The sequence below is a fragment of the Gigantopelta aegis genome, chromosome 13, assembly GCF_016097555.1.
Source record: "Gigantopelta aegis isolate Gae_Host chromosome 13, Gae_host_genome, whole genome shotgun sequence".
Classification (NCBI taxonomy): domain Eukaryota; kingdom Metazoa; phylum Mollusca; class Gastropoda; order Neomphalida; family Peltospiridae; genus Gigantopelta; species Gigantopelta aegis.
This window is the reverse complement of record NC_054711.1, coordinates 25931422-25947816: the sequence shown is the minus strand read 5'-3', so window position 1 is coordinate 25947816 and position 16395 is coordinate 25931422. Positions and strand designations below refer to the sequence as shown.

The window sequence follows — 16395 nt, the reverse complement described above, 5'->3', positions numbered from 1 at the left end:
TGTATTGGGCTGCACGGGGCACTCTAATAGACCACAATACCATGCATCAACAGCTATTATGACTACATTTCAAGCACATACATCAGTGGTACCAGATGGAATAAATCGCATAGGTTACACTTGTTGACCAGTAAAACTTTTTTTGATAGCAAATACCATCATCATATTTAAATGATGTACATGTAGTATTGTGACATTAACTGTGTTGTCAAAAGGTGGTTTCAAAAGAGGTTGGTTATTATATATACTGTGATAAACATATATACCTAGCAAAATCTCCTAGGTGATGTTGATATCTTGTTCAATTAAGATAGTAGATGTGTTAATTCTGTGAAATATTGTGTTTTTAAGATGACTTGCTTGCAGAGTTGAGATTATTCTACACAAGCTACATTTGTATTTAATTTTGCCTCAGAATTTTTAGAAAAGAAATTTCAGTAGTGTTTTCACTAAGTCAGAAGAAAGAAAATATACATTAATGATCTAGAGTTGATATTTTTTTTTATGAAAGCTACTTCAAAATGAAGGTAAGTGAAACTGTTCAATGATACTCTATTTAAGAAGTAGGTGTGTTTGTTCTTTTTGGTTTTTGCATGTATAAACCAAGAAAGAAAATAAAAGTTTGTTTAGCAAAAACCCCAGTAGATTCTTTAATTTAAGTTAAGAGTCGTTTAATGAATTTTATACACCAAGTGCATTTCACAATACAGGGTTAAAAATTCTGCTATCCTGCCTGTGGGATGGTGCATGTAAAAGATCCCATGCTGCTAATCAAAAATATTAGCCCATGAAGTGGCGACAGCAGGTTTCCTCTCTCCATATCTGTGTGGTCCTTAACCATATGTCCGACGCCATATAACCGTAAATAAAATGTGTTGAGTGCGTCGTTAAATAAAACATCTCCTTCCTTCATTACTGTATTATATTTTTCTTCACAGACAATGCAAGTCAAGCTGCATACCGTGGCTATTTAGCATTTTGTCTTCACACCTGTATTAAAAGAGATTTAATCTATATATAATTCAATGGTAATTTGGAAAGAGTTGGTATGGGTTTAAAACTTAATAACATGTTTTTATTTGAACTTTATTGATTGATTTATTTATCGATTGCCTTTTGACGCAATAAAACTATATACAGTGAACACATGGTTATCTAGAACTTTGAATTATTTGGCTGCGAAGTTAAATTTTAATGTGGTAATCAGTAACTGCCATTTAACAGGCGTGATCCCGCTCACGCCTGCATAGCGTCTGTAAAACATATCTCGCGGTGAGAAAGGATGCTTCCCATAACAAATTTGCACAGTGAAAATTTTATACTGTTAACTTGTAAAATTTTTGAGAAATTGAAACTGAAACCGAAAGTTTTCGTTTAAAAAAAGAAAACAGTGATGTCTTCCTTAATATAACATGTATCAACTGTTTTTATTGTATTTATGTAAGTAGAAGTCGTATTGTCTATCTGAATATTCCGATCACACTTTGGTCTATTTCTATTCGTATTCTGACCAATAATGTACACCAGCTGTATACATCTTGCCTTTGTTGAGTTTTACTAATGGCGTAAAAGTGCCATCGGTGATGCTCCCTGCCTATGGCAATTTATATCTCAACAATGGCATTTGCTGTCGTTAAGTTCGAACCTTGCAGTCGGTCTCGGATCGATCCCAGTTAGTGGACATATTAGGCTACTTCTTGTTCCAGCCAGTGCACCATGACTGGTGTATTAAAGGCTGTGATATGTGCTATCCTGTCTGTGGGACGGTGCATATATAAAACATCCTTTCTACTAATTTTTTTTTTAAAGCAGGTTTCCTCTCGAAGACTATATGCAAAATTACCAATGTTTGACATCCAGTAGCCGATGAATAATAAATCAATGTGCTCTAGTGGCATCGTTAAACAAAACAAACTTTAACATTTTGTATAAACATTTAAGGTTTATTGTAGTCCAAACTTGTACGAAAAAAAAGAAAAAATGAATGTATGATGTTTCGCCCCCAAGCCTGTTCAGCGGAAAGGATGATGAGAAATACACATCAGGTAAAAAGGTATTGTATATCCCTAACCCTACTAGCCTACACTAATTTAAAAAAAATATATTTTTAAAATTTGTTGGGGGCGGGAGGGGATATTATAATGCAGACTTGCCAAACAACCAATTACCTATGCCAATATAATTTTTATTACCTAACATAATATTAGGGGAGGGGGTTAACCAACAAATAGTTGGGGGTGAACTGACTAGGGTTGAACTGGGTTGGGAACGAAGCATCTGGCATGCCATAAGAATATACATGTATATTATGAAGTAAAATGAAAAATGACTTGTGATACTTTAAATCAATTTTTAAAAATTAAAACTAAATTGATTTGTAAACTAAACTTGCTGGCCTATTAGAGTACGTGAAACTGGTCACATGACCTAAATCACCCCCAAAACCTTACACTACCCCTTGCAAAAATCTGTACTCATCACTGAAATTAAAAAAAAAAAATTCTGTAATAAATGGTATCTTAAAATATTTATTTTGCATTTAAATGTATTATTTATGAAGTCAGTGTGATCTGTGTGTATTTAAATTGCCCCAGAACAAAATGCCTTGATCAGCCATTTTGGAAATGTTCGGTCGTGACCTGCATGTCGATCATGCAGAGCGCATTACACTTGTTCTGTTGTCATCAAACACCACACAATATAAGATTAAATACAGTTAAACATGTCAACTTATATGTTAAAGGTGTCTAGATTAAGTAAGAAAATATTAAAATCATGTTACCCTTTTTCTTCCAAACGTGATGGGGGCGAGGCGTAGCCCAGTGGTACAGCGCTGCCTTGATGCACGGTCGGTTTGGGATCGATCCCTGTCAGTGGGCCCATTGCGCTATTTCTCGCTCCATTCAGTGCATCACGACTGGTACATCAAAGGCCGTGGTATGTGCTATCCTGTCCATGAAGTGGTGACAGCGGGTTTCCTCCCTCAATATTTGTGTGTCCTTAAACTATATGTCCGACACCATATAACCGTAAATAAAATGTGTTGAGTGCATCGTTAAATACCACAGGGTGTCCAGGCGTATGAGAATTGAAAGTTTGCATAACCCAAATATGGGTTACGCAATTCTTTTCTCAGGTAATCCATTCAAATGCTGTGGTATGTGCTATCCTGTCTATGGGATGGTGCATATAAAAGACCCCTTGCTGCTAATCAAAAAGCATAGCCAGTGAAGTGGCGACGGCGGGTTTCCTATCTCAATATCTGTGTGGTCCTTAACCATTATGTCTGACGCCATATAACTGTAAATAAAATGTGCTGAGTGCATCGTTAAATAAAACATTTCCTTCCTTCCTTCCAAACGTGATGAAAATAGGTTATAATAGTATGTACATCGTAGGAAATCCGAAGTTCTTCATTTTCTGCCATAGCCAAGCATTCAGTAATAAACTGTGATTGTTTCTGCTCAGTCAAAATGATCTCAAATCCAATTCATAGGTCAAAATACATAATTTTTTGTCAAAATAATTATTTTCGCAAACTGCAAATTGCACCTTTTCCTATTGTTATCTCTAAGCTAATCAAATCCTAGCTATGACTGTTCAGGAACCAACCAATCATATTACTGCTTTTAACCTTCGTTCGTCTTTTTATAACAACCAGGCTTATCGTTATCATGCGAGTTCCATTTGCAAAATACATTTTAAAACAGACGTATGCTGACAGATTTAGTCAGATTACATATGTAACATAACAACACTTGGCAATGTCTCAAAATATGTGACACAAAACATCGCAAAGCATAGGGGGAAGGGTGGTGCATGATGAGCGTACACACCACCATTTTATTTTTTTAATCAAAGGTCATATTCTTCTCCTTTTATTTTCTTTTTTTTATATTGCGATGGTTCCATCACAAGAATTCACCCCATCCCCTCCCCCTAAAAATCTTGCCTACGGATTGCAGTTTCTATAATTGGTTTAATTAAACAATATTTATTAGCAAATCAAATTTGGGATTGGCCAACAGGCAAGTGCCTATATTAGGGTGTATACTACCAAATCAAATCCCATAGACGACAATAGTAACATATGTGGCTAAAACTCCTACCTGCAACATATCAATCGACATAAACGCCACGGATATAAATACTACCACCCCTCACCCTTAAAGTGAATCACAAAAAAGTGGATGTCATGCAAGCTGCTCATTTCGGAGATAACAGGTAGCGTCTATGACTACCCTAGTTCCGCACAAAATTTGAGTACTTTTTTTTACAGGTACCCCATACATGTTCCAAGCACAAGGCTACTTGACACAGTGGTACTAGATGAAATAAAATTGCATACATTTTTAGCCCAGATGAAACTAATTTTTTTTACAACCAACACACTCACATTTATAGCCAATCACAGGACTTGTGGTGTTCACCTCTCTATCAAAAGTTGGGTGCACCTCGAACTTTGACCCAGCCAGAAGTTATTTGGTTTAGTACTACCTATTAAGGTCTCTCCCTACATTTAACAAATATACATGTTATACATCAAGATGGCTAGAACAATATTACAATAAAGGTAACACGGATAGTTGGGGGAATAGAAGAGAGGAGTGTGTAGAAGAAACAAAGAATAAATAGCAAACAGTTAGAATGGTTAAATGGTTAAATGATCTCGAAACGCTTACTATTAATAAGAAAATTCTGAACTGATTTAAATATAGAGATATTTTCTTGGACACTTAAATTTGAATCTCCAAATAGCAAAGTATGACACTTGAGATTATAATAGTTCAGTAAATGGGTATTGCGAGCTGCAACATATATTGGGCAAAAATATAGAAAATGTTCTGCATCTTCAACTGGATGGCCACAAATACAAGAAGGGGTATCTGTCACATGTCGTACAAATTTGTGACCATTCAAATCACTGGTACCCAAACGGAGTCGGCTATGTAGAATCTGTTACCATCTATCACCTTCATAAATAAGTTTCTATAATTGGATTTGTGAGGATCAGGGATGGGAGTGATACACCAACTTACTTTATTTTTCTTCCTTGTGATTTAAAAAAACAAAAAACAAACATTTTTATTATTATGTGTGTGAAAATTCAGATTTAAAAAAAAAAAAAATCTTAATAAATAATAGTAGATCAGAAGTGACAATACCTGAAAAGGAGTGGGGAGCAGTGTACAATCTGTTATAGTAATATCAATTCAATATAATTTGGTTGAATTGTAATTTGGTTTTTAAGCCTATCTTCACACAATCTGGTAAAACAAAAAGTGGTGGTGGGTGGGTGTGAGATGTACAGCATGAATACAGCATGGCTAGCTGGAACAACAGCACCAACAGCAATATACCTGCCATATATATGTGTGTCTGTCTGTATTATAATAATAACAACAATCTTTTTTTTTTCTTTTTTTTAAAACCAGTTTTCATTTACTTTATTTTTTTAAAGATTATTTATTTTATTATTTAATTGAAATTAATATAATTGTATTATTATTTAGCAGCAGTAGTATATATGTATGTATGTATGTACAGGGTTTAACCTGCCGTTCGCCAAATCGCCAAATGTGAATTAATATTGAATTTGGCGAAAATATTTCATTATCAAATTACCAAAAAGGTAATTCAAAAATCCTGTTTCATTATATTCCGCTATTTGTTTTTGAGGAGTATTTGTTAATACATTAAAATGCATACAGGTCAGAAATAAGTTTACAAAGTCGGAAATAACGACTTCCGAGTAAACACAAATGCAACATTAGTCTCGCTATTTGTTATTTGTACATCTAATTTGTGCATGCTTGTTTTGAGCCACTTCCGTCGGATTCCATAACCGGCTTTATTTTTGTCAATCGGAATAGCTCGCTTCTTCCATGTGGCCGATATCACGTGTTTTCTTGTGCGCGGAAAAAGACAACATTTCTCGATTGACTGTTCATGGAATACCGCTTACCGGGTATATCATAAAGGATCGCTAAAACACTAATTAAACTGGTTAACTCTATCTTTATTTTTGCTGAATATTTAACAATGTACTGTCATAACAACTCCTAGCAATAGCAATAAACTGGGTGCAGTAAGTCTTGGCAGACGATTGCGATTTAGTTGCATGTAATATTTTTGATCGTCGCACATATATAATTAGCAATTTTATCAACGCGTTCAAATGGCGCCAGTTAATATACATACATTAATATGTTGTCATTGATGTCGTATATATATATACATGTAGCCCTACAAACAACTATGCGGGACAAGATGTCGACCCCAGGGGTGTAATATCCTAACTATATGTATGATGCCTAGAGAACAAAGTTAGTTTGTTTTAAAACGGGACACAATTGATGGATACATTAAAGTAGTAACTGGGCATGGACACCCATATTCATTCAGAAATTATGGGTTAGAAATAAATGACTTTAAAAAGAGCCTTAAAGGGACATACCCTAGTTTTTAAACACTAACACATATTTTTTTACTATTATAACCGTTTTTGACAACTTAAATCATACTTTACTTAGACTTTATTGTTTAAGATTATCAATTTATGTACATTCAAAGTGGTTTTGGTCATCCTGGTGGTTCTAATATCACAAAATGCATTTCTCATATTTTTAAAAACGCACGTGCATCTGAGAAGTAACAGTTATAGATTCGAGTTTTAGTCGTATTTTTAGAGGGTATTTCACCATTTTAAAGTCACAGTGACATGTTCCACTCAATTGTAACTTTATCCAAATGTGTTACAGATTTGTAGATTAACTAAACTTACATGTAGTGTTAATTTTCACGGGTCTAAACTAGGGTATGTCCCTTTAATTTAGTCATAATTTTTTGACTAATTGACTAATTGAAACCTGAATTTGGCTACAGATTTTTGGGTGAAATTAGCCAAATTGCTAATAATGTTTTAAGTCCAGCTTAAAACCTGTATGTATATATGCATATATGAGATGTTGGTGGTAGGCCTACCCTGTAACATTTTGTTTTTAGCTTGGCTAGCATACGAGCCTGCATGGCTCGTAAAAATCATGTAGGACTCTCTAGCTTTGCTAGCATACGAGCCTGCATGGCTCATAAAAATCATGTAGGACTCTCTAGCTTGGCTAGCATACGAGTCTGCATGGCTCGTAAAAATTATTTGTACAAATTACATTGATTCTTCGAAATGACACGGTCAACATGCAGTGTATATCTCAAAATCCTGGAAAACCAGTTTTGAATAGCAATCTTTTCTATGGTTTCATGTAAAATATTTAGTGTATCTTCTGTTCTACTGGAGACGCACAGCAGGGCTCACTGGGTTGATGGCGGGCTCTAAAGATTTGCAAATAGGGAGTCCTGACATTTAAAAAAAAAATTAAACCAAAATCGCACACTGATCCTGTTTTAGTCATATATAATCATGTATGTGTATCAATATTTTTTTGTTTTGTTTTAATTACTGTGAATATTTAGAGAATAACTAACGAGCTACGAGGAATTATGGATTATCTGTCCCGAGTGAATTAATGTTGTAAACCCGAGCCTCTGGCGAGTGTTTTACAGCATTAATTCACGAGGGACAGATAATCCGTAATTCCTCGTAGTGAGTTGGTTATTCTCTTTATTACCGATTGTCAATCTTTAATGATTTTAAAAGTATATTTACATTGTCGCTGCTGTAACAACTAACAAGCTCTACCAGCCATAACAATATATTCATACGCGCCGTTACTGGTGCACACCCAACAGTATCCACCAAAGAATAGTTCCAAAAAAAACCAGTCAAATTAATAAAATAAAAACATTTTTAAACATTTGTACATATATTTTGATTTTTAATTCTGTAAATGTTCGTATCGCAAAAAAAATATTTGAAGTTCGTAGTAATAGTTTGACCGATGAATGGAATCATGAATGAACAAAAAGTGGTCCCGGCAGTATGTAATTGCCAATCAAATCTTGTCTTTTTAAAGCCAGCCAATCAGTGACTGTAGAAGCAATCTGCACACTGTGCAAAGATCGAAAAAATATTACCCCGTATATTTGAGCCCATATGGGTAATAATATCTAAATATGTTACATGTATGTTTGGCTGTTTATAGCCACTGTTCCCAATGAATTTGATAACTCCTTAGTTTTTTCCCCATTCTTTTGGAACACATCATTTCCTTTGCTAAATGACTATCTTCAAACTAATATTTCACTTATATTTTACTTATCAATAGAAACAACAACAAAAATATCCAATTCCAATTCACTTATACCACTGATACACCACTTATAGGTGTAATATACATGTATGCGGAGTATCGGTGAAGTATCAATTAACCATTATTTTCACTTATACTTATACACACTGATAATTTACTTATACCAATATATAGGTAACTTATACGTCACTTATAAGTGGTGTATAATTCAAGTATACTTCACTTATAAGTTTGTATACATTATTTCCGTAAGGGTCATTTGATGGTTTGAGCTACATTTAACTTGAAATTATAACTAACCCTGGCAACCTTGATACAAACTGCTGCTGAAATGGTAATTTTGGTCTTAAGGACTGGAATGGAGTCATATATATATATGTGTGTGTGTGTGTGTGTGTGTGTGTGTGTGTGTGTGTGTGTGTGTGTGTGTGTGTGTGTGTGTGTGTGTGTGTGTGTGTGTGTGTATATATATATATATATATATATATATATGTATATATATTTTGGTTTTGTCTGCCTGCTCTATTTGCAACTAATTCATTCCATATCTAGGCCTGACACAAACAATTTTGTTTTTAAATTCTAACTGCAAATTTAGTTATTATTATGCATTAAAAATAATTAGTCTTATTCAACTTACTGTGCTAGCACAACAACAATGCTATATGACTGCTATATGATCCTAAGTCACTGTAGAATTATCTCCCCTTGTATATAGTACACTTGCTCAGGGCAGGGGCTGGACGTAGCCCAGTGGTAAAGCGTTGGTTTGGGATCGATCCTCGTCGGTGGGCCCAATGGGTATTTCTCGTTCCTGCCAGTGCACCATGACAGGCATATCAAAGGCTGTGGTATGTACTATCCTGTCTATGGGATAGTGCATGTAAAAGATCCCTTGTTGGGGTGATAGTAGGTACATGTGTTTGCATAACTTTTACCATTTTTACTCATATTGAAATTCAAATGCTACTTAGGAAACCTCACTCTGGGCCTAATCCACGAAGGCCATACATTCCTTCTTTCGTAATTAGTGTGTTGGACGGGCATCGTTAACATGTGTAGTACTAACAATATGAGTGACCCTTCAGTAGTGACGCTGAATATATTTAGAAAATCTCCTATAAAGCATTTCTGACACCGCTGCCACATTCACTGCTAAAAATAAGGATATCTCTCTGCACTTGTCAGCAGACAGAGTAACACGTAACATTTTATTTATTTGTTGAGGGACTTTCTTAATATAAATATTATTAATTTAATTAGTTTATTAATATGTTTTGTTTTCTTATTTTTAGCTACATTTCAAGAATGACGAATCGTGATCCTTTTCACCATTCTGCGTCAATATCTTCACTTCCCTCACCCCCTGAGTTCTTAGAAACGTTTCCATGAGCATGATGGGATATTCGCCTAGAAGCTCCAAGGAGCCGGGTGCTAGTCCTGTTGCCTCAGCCAGTCCACTGGTCTCTGCGACAAACAAGGACAAACAAAATCAACAGCAAGAGAGAGGCTTTTTGGATGCTGCACATCAGCAAGAAAGTGAGTGTTCGGATCCTATTTTTCAGCAAGAGAGAGAATTCTCGGATCCTATTTTTCAACAAGAACCTAGTCATCAACAAGAGAGGGGATTCTCAGATTCTCTTTTTCAGCACGAGAGAGTTCCTAGTCATCAACAAGAGTGGGGATTCTCGGATCCTATTTTTCAACAAGAGAGAGATCCTAGTCATCAACAAGAGAAAGGATTCTCGGATCCTATTTTTCAGGAGAGAGATCCTAGTCATCAACAAGAGAGTGTATTCTCAGATCCTGTCCATCAGCATGAAAGACAATTTTCGGATCCTTCACAACAACAAAGAACAGAACTACAGAATATTCAGGACCAAAAAATAGCATTGGGTAATGAGCAATTGAGTCAAGAATCATGTCTGAAGTCAAAGTCGGACAATATTGCTTTGAAACAGCAATGGTTTGGTGACAATGTTCAGCAGATACAACAAAGCATATCTGCATGGCAGAGGTATCCTCAGTTGCCCTATTACAAGCAGTCATCTTCTAAGGACGTACCACCCACTGAACTGAAAGTTGAAAACATTCACTATGAAGAGGACAAACCTATGACAGCAACTACACACATGTTGGAAAAGTTTGAGATGGATTCTTCTAAGAAGCATTTGTGGGATGTGAGCAGCAGGAAACAGATATTTGATGCGAGAACTCGACCTCGTCTGTGGCGTAGTACTGATGACCGTACATTCCTAGAAACTCCATCTGATTCCAGTTCCAGTAACATTGAAGACAGCAGTAGCAGTCGAGAACATTCACCATTTACTGGTCCAGACTATTCTACTATAGGTCAAGGACAACAGCAGCAGCATCCTCACCATCATCTTCCAGGAGATGCAGTGGAAAAGAAAGATTTAAGTTACCACGGACTTGTGGTTCTCTCAAGGGAAGATTTTTCGGAACCAGAACAACCTGGCAGATGTGGTGCGAAATTTAAGAAGCGTTTGCAGGAACGTTATGCCTCCAGCATACATGACTCCTTTCTGGAAACTAGCAAACTACAAAGACCTGTGCAGTCTCTACTGCCAACTGGAAAGAGGATCCACTTATCTGCTCCAGAGATGGAGGACAGTGAAATGCTGAAGAGAGAATGTGTAGCTGCTTTGAGTGCAGGGCGGACACAGCATCACAGCTTTCCTGAGACTTTTCTGCAGCGGACATTCAGTGTGAGTTCTGACACTCAGGAAGATAATGATGTTTTCATGGAACCAACATCACCAATGTTACTTGTATCTTCTGCAAGAACAACTAAACCCACACCACTGCAGCAGAATGAACCACTTGACTTATCAAAAGGGCCATCAGGCAGGTATGATTCAAAAGTGACAAGTCCTCAGTTATCTCACAGATCGGAAACAAATCCTCAGTTATTGCATGGATCAGAGATTTGTCAGTTTGACATGAGTCCGTACTCAATTTCAAACACAAAACTTCAAAACATGGTAACTGAGACGTCTGAAAAAGGTGATTTTATCCCCGAGTCCTCCCAACAGCATCCTCATAACTTAACTCTTCCTCATCTACAACAAAATGCTCCTCTGACATCTCGTGACTCAAATATCCCTTATCCCCATCTTGAGTCTACTACAATGTCTCACGTTGATTCTAATGTCCTTCAACATGACTCAAATGTATCTGATCCCAGCACAAATCTTGCTCATCACTCGGTGATCACTCGATCATCATCAGATTCTAGTCTGCCAGAACGGCATGCAGACTCTGAATTGAGTCCTAGCAAGCAGTTCTCGCCAGTGACATTCCGATCCCCACATCGGCTGCCTTTCTCCCCTCACTCAATCTTGTCACCACAATCTCCCCTGTGTTCAGTTCCCGAAGGAGGAAGGATATTTAACTTCAGTGTTCCATGTCCCATAGAAGGACCTCATTCAGATTCAGACCTTCTGTCTCCAAGTCCCATGTCTCCACGCTTCTTCACGTTTCCTCCCCATTCCTCAGTACTGAGTTCACTGACCGAGGTAAACCGCTTAGCCGTATCACCGAGGGCACTCTATCCCACAAGTCCTTTACCACTGGTATCGTTTCCATCAAAGCAGCCATACAGGATGAAAGAGGAACCAAAATTATATTATGAAAAACGGTCACTGTCAGAGTCCGATATGACATATCTCTGTCCCATTTGTGGTCAGGCATTTCCATCATATGATAATCTAGCCAAGCACATGGCCAAACATTTGCCAACAGAAACGGTACGCGCTGCCGATAATAACAAGATCCATTACTGTAAAGTGTGCAATCGTTCGTTCTCGCGCAGTGACATGCTAACAAGGCACATGCGCCTGCACACAGGCCTCAAGCCATATGAGTGTGCTGACTGTGGGCAGGTGTTCAGCCGCAGTGATCACCTCAATACACACAAGCGCACACACACAGGTGAAAAGCCATATCGGTGTCCGCAGTGCCCATATGCGGCCTGCCGTCGAGACATGATCACTCGACACATGCGCACCCACAACAAAAGAACATCAAAGAGAGGTCGGTATCTGGCCGTGCCTGATGCTGAGAGCAGTGAGGTGCGAAAGAGTTCGGTGTCTAGCACAGAGACAACTGACTCACAGCGGACATGTTCCATCTCCAGTGTGGAGAGTCTCGATTCGGATATCAGTCACAAAAAATACAGCATGGAATCATCTATAGAGAGTGACCCAGGTCAAAAGGTGGGCGAGTTAGAATCTCAGTGTGATGTGTATGTGGAGTTGCATTCTGAACGGAAATATGTTGTAACTGAGTTACCCCGAGACTCGGATTCGGGCCCACAGACAAAGCCCAGTACTAAGCCAAACATAAGTTATAAATATCATTCAAGTCAGTTGTCAGGTGAAACTTCAGGAGGTCCTGGCCCTGAAGTAATTATTGTTCCTGATGACGAACACAGTCAGGGCTTTGACACGGAAGGAAGAAGCTCAAAGCTTGCAACGGATGTCAAACCCCCATCATTTGACCCTTTTATGGGCTATCGTAAAGTTAGAAATTGGTCTTCAACGAGTCTTGAGGACAGCGAAGAGGTGCCAGGCAGACACGACTCTGTAGCTGATGACACTTTCATAGAGTCAGAAAGATCTCCAACAGACAAAGCAAGTCCTGAAGGTTGTGTCGTTGAATCAGTAAGTCTTCAGAAGTGCTGCATCAGTTCAGACAATTCTAGTGTGAACATGTAAACATGTAAATCTATAGTTCATCGCTACACATGTAGGTCTGTAGTTAAGTCGTTGGTTCATACAATTCATGTAGGTCTGTAGTTAACTCATTGGTACATACAATTTATGTAGGTCTGTAGTTAACTCATTGGTACATACAATTCATGTAGGTCTGTAGTTAACTCGTTGGTACATACAATTCATGTAGGTCTGTGGTTACTTGTATATATTTCACAACTCCACGTAGGCATATATAGCTGTTACAATTCAACACCATCATGTAAGTCAGTTGTATTGTTGAACATGGTTTTCAGACAGTTGTGTAAAGATAAATGTCTATAGTTACATAGTACCAATATTGTTCAGATCTGTTTCACTTATGACAGCCCTTGTTTGCCTTCAGGGCATGTTTATTATGTATACCTTACTGTAGAGTATACATGTACTTGTGACAACTTGTTATAGTCTAACATTGATTGATATTGGACATGTGTTATGTGAACGTAAAGTCTATAATACATCTACAAAGTCATAAAGACTACACGATCCACTTAAAACTGATTGTAAGATTTCTTTCAGAAACATGTCTGTTGATGTCTTTGCACAATGGCTGACAAACATACCCTATATATATTAGCTTAATCTGACGGAAAAGGTACTTAGTGGGCCTGTTTCTTCCTGATTGGTAGTTAATATTTAGTTTCTACTATCTTTTTTTATTTCATGAAGTAGAATATTGCCATCTCCAGAACTTTTGGTATGTACTGTCCTGTCTGAGGGATGCTGCATATAAAAGATTCCTTGCTGCTATTTGCTAATCAGAAAGAGTAGCTCATGGCATGACAGCAGCGGGTTTCCTTTCTAATTATCAGTGTGATCCTTAACCACATGTCCGATGCCATATTACCGTAATTAAAATCTGTCGAGTGCATTGGTAAATAAAACATTCCTTCTGACAATTAAATCATACTTCACGAAAAAAGTGTGGAAATGAGGTCTATGAGACTTAATAGATCTATCGTAGGCTTAAATTAATATAGACATGCATGCATAAAATAATTATAAATAATAATGAGTGAAAACATGTCATAATGTTTTTGCAAATTCATGGGGCTCTTTCACATCTGTCATTACTTCCGTAGAAAAATAATTTTTAAAAAATCAACAATCTACAGCACATAAGTTACTGAATAAAGTATATGTTTAAGTATTTACTTGTTTTATACATATTTGCATGTACATATAGGTCACCCAAGTTGTGCGTAAGCCTTTCACATTTTCGACTTCTCCAAAACTACTCGACCAATTTCAACCAAATTGTGTGGGAACCTTCCTTGGTACATGTACTTGGTAAAGTTTGTTTTATTTAATGACACATCTAGAGTACATTGATTTTTATCTTATCATCGGCTATTGACCGTCAAACATATGGTCATTCTGACATATTTCTTCAGAGGAAATCTGCTACCGTCACATAGGCTACTCTTTCTGATAAGCAGCAAGGGGTCTTTTATATGCACTTTCCCACAGACAGGACAGCACATACCACAGCCTTTGATGAACCAGTTGTGGACTACTGATTGAAACGGAAATTGGTACATGGAGAACCAGATTTGTTAATTTGGTCATTCTGGGACATACCCCCCCCCCCCCCCCATCCCCCAATCCAAATCCAAATAAACATATTCTTGTCTGTAAAAAAAAATAAAAAATTATATATTTAAAAGCCATTAGATGGTTTATCAAAGTTGCGAATTTCATTGATGTTGGGTCCCGTTTCTGCCTGACGAGGGCTGAATTTTACTAGAGTTGTATTGGAAAATGCATTTAATCTGTAATTTCTTCACAACTACTCAACCATTTCAAACTAAAGTTGGTGGAAAGCTTCCTTGACCCATGGAGAAAGTGAGTGTTGTGCATTCCATGAGTCTTGTAGATGGCGTTAACAATTTACTCAGATGACTGTTTAAGCCTATGGCCCGCAGGCCTCCCAGACCTCCTATATTTCCTATATTTTTATTAGGATCTTATAAAACTCCTATATTGAGATTCATTTCCTATATTTGACTCAATTGCTTTGCCAAAATGCCGATGAATGTCGATGAATAAAATATGTTACTGAGTTATATTCGCAGTGAAAGGCTGTCAGAAATTCAGAAGATGCTTTGAATGTGGGAGATCTGTATCAAGTGCCAATCAAGATCCTGCTCACCTGATGAGGTGAGGAGGATGTATTACTGATACAAGATGCACCAACTTTCAAAGTATCCTGGCTATTGGCATGGACTGCTGGCAAGCCTTGGTATGTATTTGTTGAGGTAGTAGATGGTATCTTGTGGACATATAAGCAAGGTAAGAACATACCATTAGTAATGTAAATGTCTTTAGAAATCTGTGAAAAATGCTTACAAGTATAATCATGATAATTGGTCCAAATATTCGTATTAAACTAATATATTTGACCTCAAGAAAGAAAATGGGTTAAGTTTAGGGTTAGGTTTAAGAAAATCATACAGTAATGATAAGAGTAATAAATTTTGTCAAAAGGTTAACTTTAAAAATATATATTTTGGGTATGGCAGAAACCCTGCTATGAGACCAAGTAAAAAGTCTGGTTTTAAGGGGTATAGAGAGGTTCAGATCTGTACTTAAATTTATAACACAGACTACTGTAGAAATGGTATATACCATCAAGGCAAATAAATTAAAGGATCATTGCAAAAAGTGATTTATTTATCTTTTAACCATTAATTTCTGTCAAGAATTATTAGTATTATTTGTTTATTATATTTTTTTAATTTTATTAAAAAAAAATTGGTACATTTTTTATTAGCCCAGAAATGTCGATAGTGTCAGGGATGGGACCCTGAATCACTATCTTCCAGATAATGTTGAACATAAATAACATTAAATATATATATATAATACATAATGAGTATTGTTAGACTAAATATGTTCAGATTGATTGTACAATTATTATTATTCACAGTCCCTTTTTAAATTTCAGCACAGAACAGAACCTCTGTAAAATGTAGCTTGATGCATGGTCGGTTTAGGATCGATCCCCGTTGGTGAAACCATTGGGCTATTTCTCGTTCCAGCTAGTGCTCCATGACTGGTGTAACAAAGGCCGTGGTTCGTGCTACCCAGTCTCTGGGATGGTGCATATAAAAGATCTCTTGCTGCTAATCGAAAAGAGTAGCCCATGAAGTGGCGACAGCAGGTTTCTTCTCCATATATATATATATCTGTGTGGTCCTTATAATAACCATATGTCCGATGCCATATAGCTATAAAAATTAAATGTCTTGAGTGCGTCATTAAATAAAACATTTCCTTGTTCCTGTAAACTGGATACCCCATAAAACCATATTTTAACTCGGTCCCATGGGTGTCCGCGTTTAGACATGTTTCAGTGTGTGTATGTCTGAGATACGTTCAAGAGAGAGCGAGAGAATAATCATGTGTTG

The 16395-nt window shown here is 36.9% G+C and overlaps 1 protein-coding gene across 1 annotated transcript in view; it reads left to right on the top strand.

Annotated features, from left to right (window-relative positions):
- Positions 1 to 15987, top strand: part of LOC121387737 — a 91854-nt gene extending 75867 nt beyond the window's left edge. Inside the window, exon 4 of the mRNA XM_041518935.1 lies at positions 9503 to 15987. Coding sequence (XP_041374869.1) covers positions 9596 to 12946 — 3351 coding nt within the window. The 5' untranslated portion in view covers positions 9503 to 9595 and the 3' untranslated portion in view covers positions 12947 to 15987. The remainder of the gene's footprint in view (positions 1 to 9502) is intronic.
- The last annotated feature ends 408 nt before the right edge of the window (positions 15988 to 16395 follow it).